Source organism: Physella acuta, unplaced genomic scaffold (assembly GCF_028476545.2).
Source record: "Physella acuta isolate Inbredline_101_S28 unplaced genomic scaffold, ASM2847654v3 ptg000872l, whole genome shotgun sequence".
In the NCBI taxonomy this organism is placed as follows: domain Eukaryota; kingdom Metazoa; phylum Mollusca; class Gastropoda; family Physidae; genus Physella; species Physella acuta.
Window position 1 is genome coordinate 114,303 of NW_026732389.1, and position 15,257 is coordinate 129,559.

General features: G+C 37.5%; 1 protein-coding gene across 1 annotated transcript; it reads right to left on the minus strand.

Annotated features, from left to right (window-relative positions):
• Nucleotides 1-1,629: 1,629 nt before the first annotated feature.
• On the minus strand, nucleotides 1,630-7,638 carry LOC131952386 (uncharacterized). The gene is made up of 4 exons (XM_059315012.1): nucleotides 7,538-7,638; nucleotides 4,787-4,866; nucleotides 3,274-3,361; nucleotides 1,630-2,428 (listed from the first exon to the last, which is right to left on the minus strand). Exons 1-4 carry the CDS (start codon nucleotides 7,584-7,586, stop codon nucleotides 1,785-1,787), a joined length of 861 nt encoding a protein of 286 aa, XP_059170995.1. The 5' UTR covers nucleotides 7,587-7,638; the 3' UTR covers nucleotides 1,630-1,784.
• Between the last annotated feature and the right edge of the window lie 7,619 nt (nucleotides 7,639-15,257).

Consider the following 15,257-nt stretch of genomic DNA (forward strand, 5'->3'; position numbering starts at 1 on the left):
CAGACAGGCCTGTGGTACTACGTTTCTTCTTCTATTTCATGTCTGTCATTTAAACCCCCCTATTTGGGGATGGGGGGGGGGGGGTAGAATTTAAACTACCACTGTACGCGACTTTAAAGAACGGTGGGGGGGGGGGGGGGGGGGGGGACGACGACAATGTAGAGGTAGTTAGACTTGTTTTTCTCTGTCAAGGTGACTCGAGTCGTTTCCCCTTAAGTCCCGGACGTAGGTTGTTTCCCTTTGTTTTGATTGATCTCCTGGCGTACTCGCGGCGTTGTCGCCCCTGTGTTAGACATGCACAATAGGGCTCGGTCAAAGGTCGCTCCGTTCGTTCACTGCCCGTTTTCACTTCCTTTGTTAAATGAGCTTAGTGAAGGTACTCGACGTGACTTGAGTCACATTGTCCGAAACGTGACCTTGACTTTTTGATGTTTGACCTTGAAAGTAATAAAGGTCGTTATAATGTTGGTTGATTATGTAGTAAGTTTCGTAACATAAAATAGTATTAATAGTATAATCATAACTGAAGTTGCTAAATACTTTTTTATTTCGTGGATAGTGATGTTTAGGTACAGTGAATACAATAGTACATGAACATTTGCCGTAGTTTTTTGTTGTTGGTTTTTAATCAGTTTAGTTTAAAGGTGTCACGCTTGAATTAATTCAGGTTAAATACAAAGACGGTCCACAATATACCCGGGACAAAAAGTCTGATGCACTAAGCGTAACACAAACAAATATAGTGTAGGGCTTCACTTGAACAACTGAAGAACTGTAGAATTAAAATGAATTTTATCTAAAGTTGGATGAAGTCCTTAACACCCGTAGATCTGACAAAGTTGACAAAATCTATTGTTATGAGACTTCAGGGTCGGACTGTAGGGCGTCCAATGCTAACCCGAAAGTCTCTAGGTTTAAACCCATGGCTCGTATTTGCAAGACGCCATGAGGCCACCCAGCTCTAATGGCATCCCACTCACGCAATGGAAAGTTGGAGCGGCTGAGCATGGAACTGAACACACTATCCCTTTACCGAGTGCACAGAAACAGGTGAACTCTACTTCATCTGCCCTATTGATATCCAAATCCAAAATAATTATTTATCTACCTCATTTGCCAATAGATAGTAAATCTGTTTTCTCTTAATTGTTCAGCTCTCTTTTAATTGTTCTGTTTGTTTTGTTTTCAACAAATTTGTTCTGGCATAGTATGTTCTGTATTTTGTTTTGTTCTATTCATTCCGCCAAACAACAACTTTGTAATTACATTCTATCAACCATGCAGTTGCAAATAACGGGAATTATTGCATGCTCATCTAAAGACAGACCATCAGAGTTTTAACAGTGTCGCCCCCCCCCCTAAATTTTAGTCCGCCTCCTCCCGAAATTTTCAAGTGCCCCCGCCCCCTCCCCGGGAGAAAAAAGTCTGGAAGAAACACTGCAGACCACTATACTGTTCTACTTTTTTCTGCTATGTTATTTGTGTGTGGCTTTGTTTTGCCCAGTTTGTTCTGGCCACATAAAAACTAATGTTAAGTTTTTACTAGTCTAGTATATTGCAACAATAACAATACATACACATAAAAATCATTCATATGCTACAAAGGCATATTCTCATTCAATATAAATATTGATTCGTCATCGTTTTATTAAGATCCTTTACCCGCATATAAATGAGAGCGAACATTCACAATTTACAGTCATAAAATATACCAACGATTGAGTAGTACACGGCATTTTTTAGACATGTGCGCATCATATCGGCACAACAACAGGGGAGACAGTTCAAGCGACATTACTCGTCCATCTTACTGAAATAAGATTAACCTTGGTTGTCCCCCATGTCTCGCAGACCAGATGAAACCCAACGGTCGTGACGTCACGGACGATGACCTTGTACTGGATGTCAAGGCTGGAGGTGATGTCCATGACCGTGACCCCGGCGTTGACCATGGGCTTGGTCCTGTACGGGGACCTGAAGAACACGTTCTTGGTGATGCCTTTGTACCCGCTGACCCCTGTGGAGCTCCAAGAATCCGAGTTTTCACAGGCGACCAACCCTTCCTCGAAGTGGGGAACCTTGAGGGCCTCAAGCGCGGCCTTGATCTCCGCGACCTCGGCCTTCAGCTGGTTGACCGTGGTCTCAAGGTCAGTGCTGTTAGTGACGTTGACGTGCGTGTCGGCGGGCTTGTAGTCCAAGGTCAAGGTTTCTTCAAAGGTGACGGCTCGCCCGAGAAGGTCAAGGGCGTTGATCTCGCAGGTGTAGGTTTTGGCCTGGTTCACCCCGGGGTTTGACCAGGTCAGCTCGAGGTATTCGGGGTCGGAGGGGTCCTGGGGGTGCAGGGTCCCAGTGGCGGTTAGAAGACCGACGTCTGCTTTGACTTCAGGGGGGTTGGTGGTGACGATGGTGGCGACGATCTCACTCGCACCTGTAAGCAGATGTAAGGTGAGTTAACAGTCACGTGTGGAAGTAGATGTAAGGTGAGTTGGTGACACATGTAAGCAGATGTAAGCTAAGTTAGTCACACGTGTAAGTAAATGTAAGGTGAGTTAACAGTCACGTGTTTGAGTAGAAGTAAGGTGAGTTGGTCACATGTAAGCAGATGTAAGATGAGTTGGTCACCAGTGTAATCAGGTGTAAGGTGTAAGGTGAGTTGGTCACACGTGTAAGCAAATGTAAGGTGAGTTAACAGTCACAAATGTAATTGGATGTAAGGCGATTGTTGGACAAACTAGTCTAACATCATGATGTTTGACAGATTACCACAGCCAATGGTTGGGCAGTCTGGTCATCGTGATGTTTGAGAGATAACCATTGGGGATGGTAAGACAAACTAGTCAATCATCATGATGTTTGACAGATTACCAAATTTTTGTTTCAAGTTCCGCCTACGCTTAAACTACCTTGGTGCCTAAGACTTGTGAGTGACAATACTCAACAACAACAAAATTGTATTCTGCACGTCAAATTTTTTTGTTAAACTATAAACAAGAAAGCAGCCAGCATAACCAATTACATTTTATTTAGATCTATGCCTTAGCAGCCGAAAGAATAAAACTGAATAAAGCCTACCATTTTTTAAAAATAGCTTCTTTTTTTTTTAATTTTAGGCTATCGTAGAATTTAGTGTGTTTATTTTTAAAATTTCAAAAGGATTTAATAGTTAAAAACTATCTTTGTTTTGCTGAAGTTTATACACTGTTGCCATAGTTACGACATCGACATTTTTTGATGTCGTAATAAAACCTAAAAAGACCAACAAAAGCTACCGACCTCTGAGCACAATGATGGAATTGACAATCTGTACGTCATAGCTGGTGTTAGATACGGCTCTTCCAACAACTGCTTCTCCTCCCGTTTCCTGGGGTACATTAAAAATTAAAAATAAATAAAAATAGAACGTGTCCAGTTTTGTTGGAAGTGCTTATATCCGCCAACGGTAGAGGAAACACGCAACGTGTTTATATCCTCTCACATCCTGTCAGATTTAGCACCTATTTATAGACATACATATTTTTAGAATTTTCACTACGAGTTTTGTTCGCAGAAGTTGGATCGATATAGCTCTAGATTTAGGTTTAAATAAAACGTCATACACAGAGGGCATTATTTTAGTGGTAAGGGCCAAGGGATTGTCAATCAACTACGTCAAGCTTTTTAAAACGATTTTTACCTCCCCTTACTCACTATTACATATTGCCAGAAAAAGCCAAACACCCCCCCCCCCCCCCCATTTCCTTGTAAAATGAAGTCACTTCCCAGCTTAGCACCCCTCTGATTTTTAAATTTTGTAAAAATAGTGATTTCTTTGTAAGGGTTTACATATTAATCAAACTGTGTTTAAAATTTACGAAAAAAAAAAAAAAAAATTGAAATAATCACTGAAATTAAGTTTTTAACATTATTTTTTTTTAAAATGTAAAAGTGTGTCATCATACAAATTATAACTCAGTCGGACAATGTGTAGTTGGTTCAATTCAGGTTCCAAGATTTGTGGAATATACCTTTAAAATAAAGTAACTTTTACATTTTTAAATCACATTTTAATAACTTATGGTCTATTGTATTATATTAAAAACTCGATATTCTTGCTTTGTCTCCCTAAATCTACCACTGTGCAAAAAACAACAACTCAGATTTTAATTAGGATTCCAATATTTGTGGAGCCACACACACACACAAGCACGCGCACGCAAACTCACGCACGCACGCACACACACACACACATACTTATACACACGCACACGTAGACACACACATACTGCGCAAGCTAAAAATAAAAGCCTTTTTAAAAAAAAAGCACAAGCAACAGCCGACAAAGAAACAAGAAACTGAGATCTGGTCTAGAAATAAGAAGATGAGATCTGGTCTAGAAACAAGAAACTGAGATCTGGTCTAGAAATAAGAAGATGAGATCTGGTCTAGAAATAAGAAGATGAGATCTGGTCTAGAAATAAGAAACTGAGATCTGGTCTAGAAAAAAGAAACTGAGATCTGGTCTAGAAAAAAGACAATGAGATCTGGTCTAGAAAAAAGAAACTGAGATCTGGTCTAGAAAAAAGACAATGAGATCTGGTCTAGAAAAAAGACAATGAGATCTGGTCTAGAAAAAAGACAATGAGATCTGGTCTAGAAAAAAGACAATGAGATCTGGTCTAGAAAAAAGACAATGAGATCTGGTCTAGAAAAAAGACAATGAGATCTGGTCTAGAAAAAAGAAGCTGAGATCTGGTCTAGAAAAAAAAAATGAGATCTGGTCTAGAACCAACTTTGAGTTGTAACTCACCAGCAGGGCACATCTCAGCTTGACGCTCCCAGCGTCCTGGACTATGGTGCTGGAGGTGGTGGTGAAGAAGATCTTAGAAGCTGTTGAATGAAATCATGAAGGTCACATCACATTCGTTGGCACAATTCAGAAAAGTTTTAAAATATTTTTTTATTCATATAAACTTTTATTTTACTCGAACATTACTAATATATTACACTAGCTGCATCCCGTGCTCCGCCACGGTAAATCTTTTTTTAAATGTACCAACAGAACAAAACTAAACACAAAACAAACGAACGCAAAAAAAAAAAAAAAAAAAAAAAAAAAAAAACGAAAAAACAAACACAACACTCATAACATAAACACAATTTAAATGCAATCATAAAGGCATATTGCTCACAGTCTAGCCCGTAGCGCCAAATCGCGCCCTTTCCGGTGATTTGCACCCCCCTCAAACTTTCGATTTGCACCCCTCCCCCCCCCCGCCCTAAAATTTTCGATTTCCACCACCTCCCTCCCCCCTCGCAAATTTTTTCCAACCCACTTTGGCGCCCCCTAAGGTCGGCACCCGGGGACATATGCCCCCCCCTCTCGCTACGCCTCTCCTATAAAACCCGAAAGATAGAATAATAATTAGTAAACAGTATAAATAATAGGCAGTATCTATAATATATACAATATTTCACTTTACCCATTCACGCATTTTTTTTCCAGTACTTTAAATTTTAAAAATTTACAATAGAGTTTCATAACTAAAACCATTGCGCACCTAATGAACGTGATGACGCGTCTATAATAGTGCTGAATAGTTGATTAAAAATTATAAGTAATAAACAGTAGGGCCTACATTCAGTGAATAAAATAAATAAAAGATTGCCTTTTATCAATCCATGCTAATTATAATTTTCAAACAATAATTTCCTCTTACACATCCGAATAATTTGCATTCACATTTTGCTAATTATATTATTGCAACACTAATTCCTTCTATGACGAACGTAGGTCCTATATTTGCATTTACATTTTTTATTAGCGTGAGTTTAATGTATTTTTAAATTACCTCCTTTGTCAAAATTAGAAAAGAGTTAAATTAATTTGATTTTTCTACCGTACTGTTATTATCTTATTAAAATGTATCCACTTTTTCTGGGAACCTAAACGAAAATGATATTTGACATTAATCTTTTTAATACGTTTTAGCAGTTTGCGTGTATTTAATATTTTCTTGACGTTATGCGAAAGAGTAAAAACCGTGGCAATTATAAAATAGCTCTATGCCGCTATATAAACAAACCCTACTCTAATACTTATAATAAGACACTGCGGTGCACTGAAAAGCACAGCATGGTGCGAATGTTTACTTTTATGGTTCCAAAATCTATAGCGATGACGGAAGGAAGGAAGGAAGGAAGGAAGGAAGGGAGGAAGGAAGGACTGACACACTACCAGCAGCGTTATATTATAGATTAACGTTTCTACATTAAAATAAAAATTAAAAACAGCTCTTAGTTTACAAAAATTAATCAAGAAAAAAACATTTGATTAAATAATAAAAAATACAGAAAGCCGAATTTAAAAAAATTAGACCGTTGTATAGTTATAGTTATTTTTTCGACATTAAAAAAATCAAATTTTTTTTCCTAATCACATGCGTGAACATATAACCTACACGTGAGTATACATATAACCTACACGTGAGTGTACATATAACCTACACGTGAGTGAACATAAAACCTACACGTGAGTAAACATATAACCTACATGTGAGTGTACATATAACCTACACGTGAGTGTACATATAACCGACACATGAGTGAACATATAACCTACACGTGAGTGAACATAAAACCTACACGTGAGTGTACATATAACCGACACGTGAGTGAACATAAAACCTACACGTGAGTGTACATATAACCTACACGTGAGTGAACACATAACCTACATGTGAGTGTACATATAACCTACACGTGAGTGTACATATAACCGACACATGAGTGAACATATAACCTACACGAGAGTGAACATATAACCTACATGTGAGTGTACATATAACCTACACATGAGTGTACATATAACCTACACGTGAGTGAACATATAACCTACACGTGAGTGAACATATTACCTACACGTGAGTGTACATATAACCGACACGTGAGTGAACATATAACCTACATGAGAGTGTACATATAACCTACACGTTAGTGTACATATAACCTACATGTGAGTGTACATATAACCTACACATGAGTGTACATATAACCTACACGTGAGTGAACATATAACCTACACGTGAGTGAACATATTACCTACACGTGAGTGTACATATAACCGACACGTGAGTGAACATATAACCTACATGAGAGTGTACATATAACCTACACGTTAGTGTACATATAACCTACATGTGAGTGTACATATAACCTACACGTGAGTGTACATATAACCGACACATGAGTGAACATATAACCTACACGTGAGTGAACATAAAACCTACACGTGAGTGTACATATAACCGACACATGAGTGAACATATTACCTACACATGAGTGAACATATAACCTACACGTGGGTGAACATATAACCTACACGTGAGTGAACATATAACCTACACGTGAGTGAACATATAACCTACACGTAAGTGTACATATAACCTACATATGAGTGAACATATAACCTACACGTGAGTGAACATATAACCTACACGTAAGTGTACATATAACCTACATATGAGTGAACATATAACCTACACGTGAGTGAACATATTACCTATAGACAGGTGAGCACACGCCAGCAGCGTGAGTACAGTAACATGCATGATGGTGTAGTTCTGGAAGAAGGTCCAGGTGAAATGATCTAGAAGATTTGAGTTACTTCGTCAATCATTAATTAATGACCTACTTAAATGTAATCGTGACCGTTCTTATCGTGAAATCCTACATTATGGTGTATGATTGTAAAAAAATATAAAACTAAATTAGGAATGTTTACTCTAAACTTACAGTGCAGAAAAGTGAAACAAATATATATATAATTTATCAGAGAATCAAAAATATTATTCAATTAATTAATATAAGAAGCATATGGTCATCAGACAATATTGTGGTAGTTTAGCCATACATTAAATGTTGGGAGGTGATTGAAGAATCAGGTCCACTCTACTCGGACTACGCTTATGAAAATGTTGAGTGTAGCAATATTGATTAACTTTCCTGGGCAGATTTAGAACCTCGGACCAGTAGCTTCGAAAGGTGGGTATGGGGCAGTGGCGGAACTAGAAAAAATGGGCCACCCCGCAAAAATTTTTTTTTGGCCCCCTCCATATATATATATATATATATATATATATATATATATATATATATATATATATATATATATATATATATATATATATATATATATATATATATATATATATATATATATATATATATATATAAACATACAATACGAACATAGGATACTCATTTCTGGCCTGATCGGCTTTTGAAAATTTTTTTTAATGAAATCTAATCACAACATGTCATGTGTATGAGTGGATTGGTCTGTATTGAAAATCTGTTTTCATTTATGTTTGCTTTAATACTTCTAATCATGAAGTCGGTCAAAAGTATATAAATCATGAAGCTTTGTATAAGTAATGGTGTCTAGTTTTATGTTTATTTTTATGTTTTTTTTTTATTTATATTATTAGATTTAACTACATTTCATTATTATACTATACCATTCTTTAGTACTTATTTTTAAAAAAATAATAATTAAGAAAAGTAATTGCTGTTTAATTTGATTATTACAAATCTATTAAAAGGAGCTTATGAGCAGCCCTTTTTCAGTATTTTAAAAAGGGAAATAATTTATGGAAGTGGTTTGAACGTTTGCCTATCTTTCACACTACAGCTCATGTGTATATTTTAAAAAAAAATTATACGCAACAGCATGTCTTAGCTACAATATATTATTACTAATGTATTCGATCTGTTATTTGTTTGTTATTTACAAAACCACTATCAAGGTGCCAGTGACGAAACTAATATATATATATATATATATATATATATATATATATATATATATATATATATATATATATATAACACGCTATCATTCGTGTATTTATTTGAGACGTTTGCCTTGTTTTCTAGAACAGTGGTTATTAAATGTAAACAATGTCGGCACTTTATTTCTTGGATATTAGTTGTTGGAGCGCTAGTTTGTCTACACTACCACCGATACGAGCCAGCTTAGTTGTTGAGGCGCTATATATTCGCTTCTTGTAAGGCTAAGAACGGGAGGGGAGGTCTGAGAAAGGAACTTAAAGGGACAACAAAGCACCGATGTGCTTTTATCCATCAGTACCAAATTTGGGATGGTCTCAAAAAGCCGTCTTAATGTCTAGCGGCCTCTCGCGCAATTGATGTTTTTTTCAAAAGAATTTTGCCGACAACAGCTTGTATTTGATTGTAGGAAAAAGAATATACAAGAGCTTGGGATGGTGTCTATAGAATAAAAAAGTCCAACCGCAGCTACATTATTCTTTTTCAAAACAACCATCAGGTCAAAAAGGCAAGAAAATTAATTTTAACTTAAAATTTTTTATTTTGGCCGGCTGTGGGCCCCCTAAACGGCGTGGGCCCCCCCGCATTGCGGGGTCTGGCGGCACTGTAGTTCCGCCCCTGGTGTGGGGAGTGCAAACCGTACGAGTGACGACATCCAAGGATTCAAGTGGGTGACACCATCCACCATGGTGACACCATCTAACATGGTGATTCCATCTATGCAAAAACTGCAAAAATACAGCGAAAATGACATTTTAATTTGTTTTTACAACCCATTTTGGCGCACCTAAGGTCGGCGCCCGGGGCATATGTACCCCCCTGCCCCCCATCGCTACGCCTCTGGGTGACACCATCCAAGGGAGTGACACAATCCACCATGGTGATTCCATCCAAGGAGATGAAATCATCCAAGGGGGTGACACCAAACCGATACACTGCTAATTTTAACGAGAAACTCCTTTTTTCATAGTCAGTTTAAAAATCTATTAAGATTTTATACTTCTGTAGCTGCAATGCGACATTAGGGTTGGGGGTGCCACCAAATTCGGCGTCAGACAACCTAGTGACGCCACTGCCTCGAATCCTGACAGACACAAGTTCTCAAACATCAATTGTGTGACGCTTGCCCGTCGTACTTACCAACCCTTGCTTATCTTGGTTTTAATCTTGTTTCTCCCAAATTGCTTTTTTTTTTTTTAAATTTAAATTTGCTCGAAACTCGTACTTTGGTTATGGTAAATACGTCTAACCTATATTTATTCGTGAAATGTGTTACATATAAGTCACATGACTGAGTTTGAAAATAGTAGTGTCATGGGGGGGGGGAGGGTCGTGGGAGGGAGATGTGGTCGTTCTGTTGTGTCTGGAAGGTTAATGGGTAGGGGAGTGGCGCTGAATTGGTGGGTATTATTTTTCTCACCACAAAAAACAAAGTACTTTGGTCCTTATTGAATTGTGCTAAAGCTATATGAAATCACTGCCAACCCCCTCCCCTTTCTAATAAGTGTAGCTCTGCTTAAAGATAGACCTGCGACATTGCCAGAAACAGCTTCACATTTCTAAAGACAAAACAAAAAAAACGAAATTCTTTAAACCCATACATTCGACAGCAAAAGACAGGAGAAGCTAAGCCCGCCATTTTGAGGAACATCACACATTGGATGTTTGTTCTTCCTTACTTATCAGTTCAAGTGGAATAATATAGACGGCAATAAAAGCAAGAATAAATTCAAAAACATAAAAAAGGCATAAATATTGTTTTGGTTCATATATAAATAATAATCTTGCACTGTAAAGTACTGGGATTTGGTTACAAATATACATCTGGCTGTTTACTGATAAGATTGGTCATTCTAAAAACAAAACACAAAAAAGTACAATTTAAAGATGAAAATACTTTTAATAGAAGCATCAACATGTAATCACCATGGAAACTAGGCTTGTGATCCCAAACTGACACATTTTATACAAAATATTAAAAGACATTTTTAACATTGGTACTGACATAGTACAGGTGACTGGGCATAGTGCTGATCTATCCCTTCATATGCCGAGGTCAGGAAACATATACAACATCTGCCAAATGGATCGCTAGGTCTAAAGAGGAATATTTACTAGCGTAAATCGTTCATGAAATACATAATACCTGTACTCAAAATAAACTGAAAGTGTAGCATTACTACGTTCTTTTTTTTCTGCCTGACTTTGACAGTCGTTGATTCTCGACTGTGTCACACTCACCTTCTTAAAATCGACTACCACATTACTTTCTCGACATTCTGCACTTTTATCTTCGATTGTTAAATTTATAATTACGTTAACCATGCACTATTCATCATCAATATCATTTTTTTTTCGTTCGTGTCAGTGGCACATGAAGCCAGATGAAGTAGAGTTCATCTATTTCAATGACTTCCAGGGATAGTGTGGCCTTTGCTTTCATAATTCGAATCAGGTACCCAATAGAGCTGAGTGGACAAATGTAATACAAAATTAAAAGTTGATGATACACAGTGGCGTTACTAGGTCGGGGGTCACCCACACCTCCTCCAACACGTGTGTATGTCCAGTTTGGTGTCACCCCATAGGGACTGGTAAGTAGGTCACCAACCAGTTCTATGGCTCATGCAGGTTTTATTGAGCCGTAGAACTGGTTGGTGACCTACTTACCAGCCCTATATTCACAACTATTTCATTATTTTAACATGATAAAACGAGCTTAATCAGCTGCATTCTACATCAGTTGTGACACCACAATAAAACGGTTAAGGAAAAGTGACTGGTAAATACGCCCCAATCATTCCTAATTGAAGAAGGGAGAGGGGGCTTTTTCACCAACGTGAATAAATACATATAACGGGGGGGGGGGGGGGAGGAGGGGGGGGGCGCAAAATTGAAAGTGTGCCCCGGGTAACGGAATAGCTCACTATGCCTCTGCTAACGATGGCTCGTAAACTATTCCCACAGTAGAATTTTTACTCTGTTAAAAAAAGCAACGAAAAAACACATCAAGACATCTATAAATGGAGCGATGAGTAAGAAGATTTTAACATACTAAACAGGATTGAAATACCAGTGGTGCGTTGAGACACAAATTTAATTTGTTACTAAAGCTTGCTCGTGTACTATTAAAACACATTTTCTCCAAAATTGAAATGTCATTACTCCGTTCCGGCCCAATAAATGCCATCCCAGTTTTCTATAAGGTCTTGTGATTTACCCGATGTCAGTTGACTGTGGGGATATGTTGGATTATTGTTCCTGATTCACCCCAATTGGGACAAGGGCGTTAACGCTGTTGATAACTTGGATTATTGTTCCTGATTCAGAGATCTCAGAATTGGACCAAGGGCGTTAATTCTGGTGATAAGTTGGATTATTGTTCCTAATTTTCGCAACGAGGTTGAATTTACTGGAAAAAAAAACATACTTTTAATAACAACACAATTATTGTAAAAACAAAATCATAGTTATTTCATTTATACATACTTTATTTTACATATATTAGTGAAACGCAATGATAATTTTCACACTTGCTTGTAATATTCTTAATTTTAGCCAATTTATATATCATTGCAATTTATAGCTGCCATATTTTTATTTCTAGAACTTTTATATTCCAGTTTTAAACATCTTTTTTACAATGCTTCAACTTTCTTGAAATATATTCTACTCAATTTTATTTCAAGATTCGTTTAAAAGAATTGTCCAAGTTACTTTGGGGAAATACTAAGGAGAATTAAAAGAACTGCCCAAGTTACATGAGATAAAAAAAACTAAGAGAATAATAGAGGCACCAGGAAAAGAGATGTCATTATCAAGTGCCGTTAGTTGTTATCTCAACCAAATCTCGTTTCATACAAATCATATTGTCGTGGGGTTTTCTGTTATATTGTAGTTCATTAGTTGTTTTTTTTTTCAAAATCAACAATGTAATACTATATCTTTAGATTAAATTTTACAAATGCTTAGTATTATGTATCCAATATGCATGACTATAATGGTGATTTATAATTTAAAAAATGTTTTGTATGCTAGATTCGTGAATTGTTTTGTAGTAAGTCTTGTTTAATCTAATGGATATTGTAACATTTGTGTGTATATGTGGGTGTGGTGTTTTTTCCCCTGAAATTGTTATTACACCGCTGTATATAAATAGACATCTTCGTGTAAACTACACACGCTTTTTGTAACCAGAGAACGGGATGGGGTGGGGTTTAAGTATAAACAAAGTAAATTGTCGGAATACTTTTGTTTCATCAACAACACAGTAGATGTTAAACAATGGCAATACTATATGGTCAGTGGCAATACTACTAGGTCAGTGGCAATACTACTTGGTCAGTGGCAATACTACTTGGTCAGTGGCAATACTAGATGGTCAGAGGCAATACTATATTCGCAGTGGCTGTATTACATGGTCAGAGGCAATACTACGATGACAGTGGCAATACTACACTGGCACTGAAAATACTACATGGTCAGTGGCAATACTACACTGACAGTGGCAATACTAAAATAACAGTGGCAATATTACATGGTCAGTGGCAACACTACACTGACAGTGGCAATACTACATGGTCAGTGGCAATATTACATGGTCAGAGGCAATACTACAATGACAGTGGCAATACTACATTGTCAGTGGCAATACTACATTGTCAGTGGCAATACTACATTGTCAGTGGCAATACTACACTGTCAGTGGCAATACTACATTGTCAGTGGCAATACTACATTGTCAGTGGTAATACTACATTGTCGGTGGCAATACTACATTGTCAGTGGTTATACTACATTGTCAGTGGCAATACTACATTGTCAGTGGTAATACTACATTGTCAGTGGTAATACTACATTGTCAGTGGCAATACTACATTGTCAGTGGTAATACTACATTGTCAGTGGTAATACTACATTGTCAGTGGCAATACTACATTGTCAGTGGTAATACTACATTGTCAGTGGTAATACTACATTGTCAGTGGCAATACTACATTGTCAGTGGTAATACTACACTTGTCACAATGTACAAGATAATGTTAAACCACAGCAAAAATTCAGTTAAAAAAAATAACATTTTAAAATTGTGCTTCGCAAAAGTCAGCCCCCCCCCCCCTCTCCAGAATTAAAAAATTAGATGAGCTTGTTATATGTTTTAATTAACATTTAATTACAATTTAATTTTAATTACAATTAGTCGTCTTGGTAGCGTCCATTATAATTGAATGTTTTTTTCCATTTGCCTAACAATAACAATCTATAAATAGAAACTTCCGTGCACGTGACACATGGTTTGCGCAACTTAAACCCAGGGTGGGGTTCTGAACAAAGTTGTTGGTGACAAATGACAAATGACACGTACAAATGAACAAAATATGAATCTCTACCAGACAGAGAATTCCCTTAACTCAACAGGCCGTAAAAACAGTATGGCGTCTTACATTGTGAAATCTGATACAATTGTTTTTTTTTTTTTTTACAATTTTGTATTTTGTGTTTCTCTACAATTTGGGTTAAGGCCTAATTATGTTGTACTAGGGGTGAGGATGGCTAGAATGGGGGTGGGGCGGAGGAGGGAGGGGGGTTAAGGTTACTTGTCGTGCCCGTGTGTTCGTGTATGCAAGGAGAAAAAAAAGGGGGGGGGGGAGGGTAATGACACTGTTTGGTGGTGGGAGAGGAGGAAGAGTTAAAGAACACATGTAGTGTCTGGGTGTCGGGGGGTAGGGGGGGGGGGGTAGGGAAGGATGGTCGGGGTAGGGAGCACATATAATGACCGGAATGTGTGGGGAGTGAGAATTTAAGTAAGTAAAATTAGACGTGGTTAAGAAACATTAACTCTACTTCATCTGCCTCAATGCACCATCATTGCCCAAAAAGGTTAGTTACCTACTAACTGGGAAGAAGACTAAAAGTTTGAGGTCACACCAAGTGACTGTGTGTGTGGGGGGGGGGGGGCTCTGGAATTTTAAAACACGATTGTCTTAGACTTGATGAGCCTTCTGTGTCATGCATGGCGGTCCCCCCAGAGAAATAAATTAACTTCCAACTAACTCCATGCCCAGCAAAGCGGAACCAGTAAAAAAAAAAAGATCCGTGCAATAGTGAGAAAAAAAAACCGACACGGGGTACAAAAAATATCAGTTTCGTAAATCCTCCATAGTTAACGGTTCTCACTACAGCGTAAAGGGATTTTGAATATCATCCGTTATATTGCTATATTTAGTAACTGTATTACTGAATACAAATTTAAGGACCATCGGTTAAGCCCAAGTCAGATATTATTGTGGCTTTATAAACAGGAGGGTTAGTATAAAATGTGAACATTTAGTTAGAGGATCACGTTACTAAGCTTTTAATAGGCCGGTATATAAGTCGACATTTTGTCTGCTGGTTTATCTAGTCTAGCTAGCTGACCGCTTGGCTTTCAT

What these genes read in the sequence shown, in the direction of transcription:
- LOC131952386 (XM_059315012.1), bottom strand. Translation starts at nt 7,586, where the DNA reads ATGCATGTTACTGTACTCACGCTGCTGGCGTGTGCTCACCTGTCTATA. An exon ending in GTGTGCTCACCTGTCTATAG is followed by an intron (nt 4,867 to 7,537) that starts GTAATATGTTCA and finishes TTCATTCAACAG; the next exon opens with CTTCTAAGATCTTCTTCACC. An exon ending in AGCTGAGATGTGCCCTGCTG is followed by an intron (nt 3,362 to 4,786) that starts GTGAGTTACAAC and finishes AATGTACCCCAG; the next exon opens with GAAACGGGAGGAGAAGCAGT.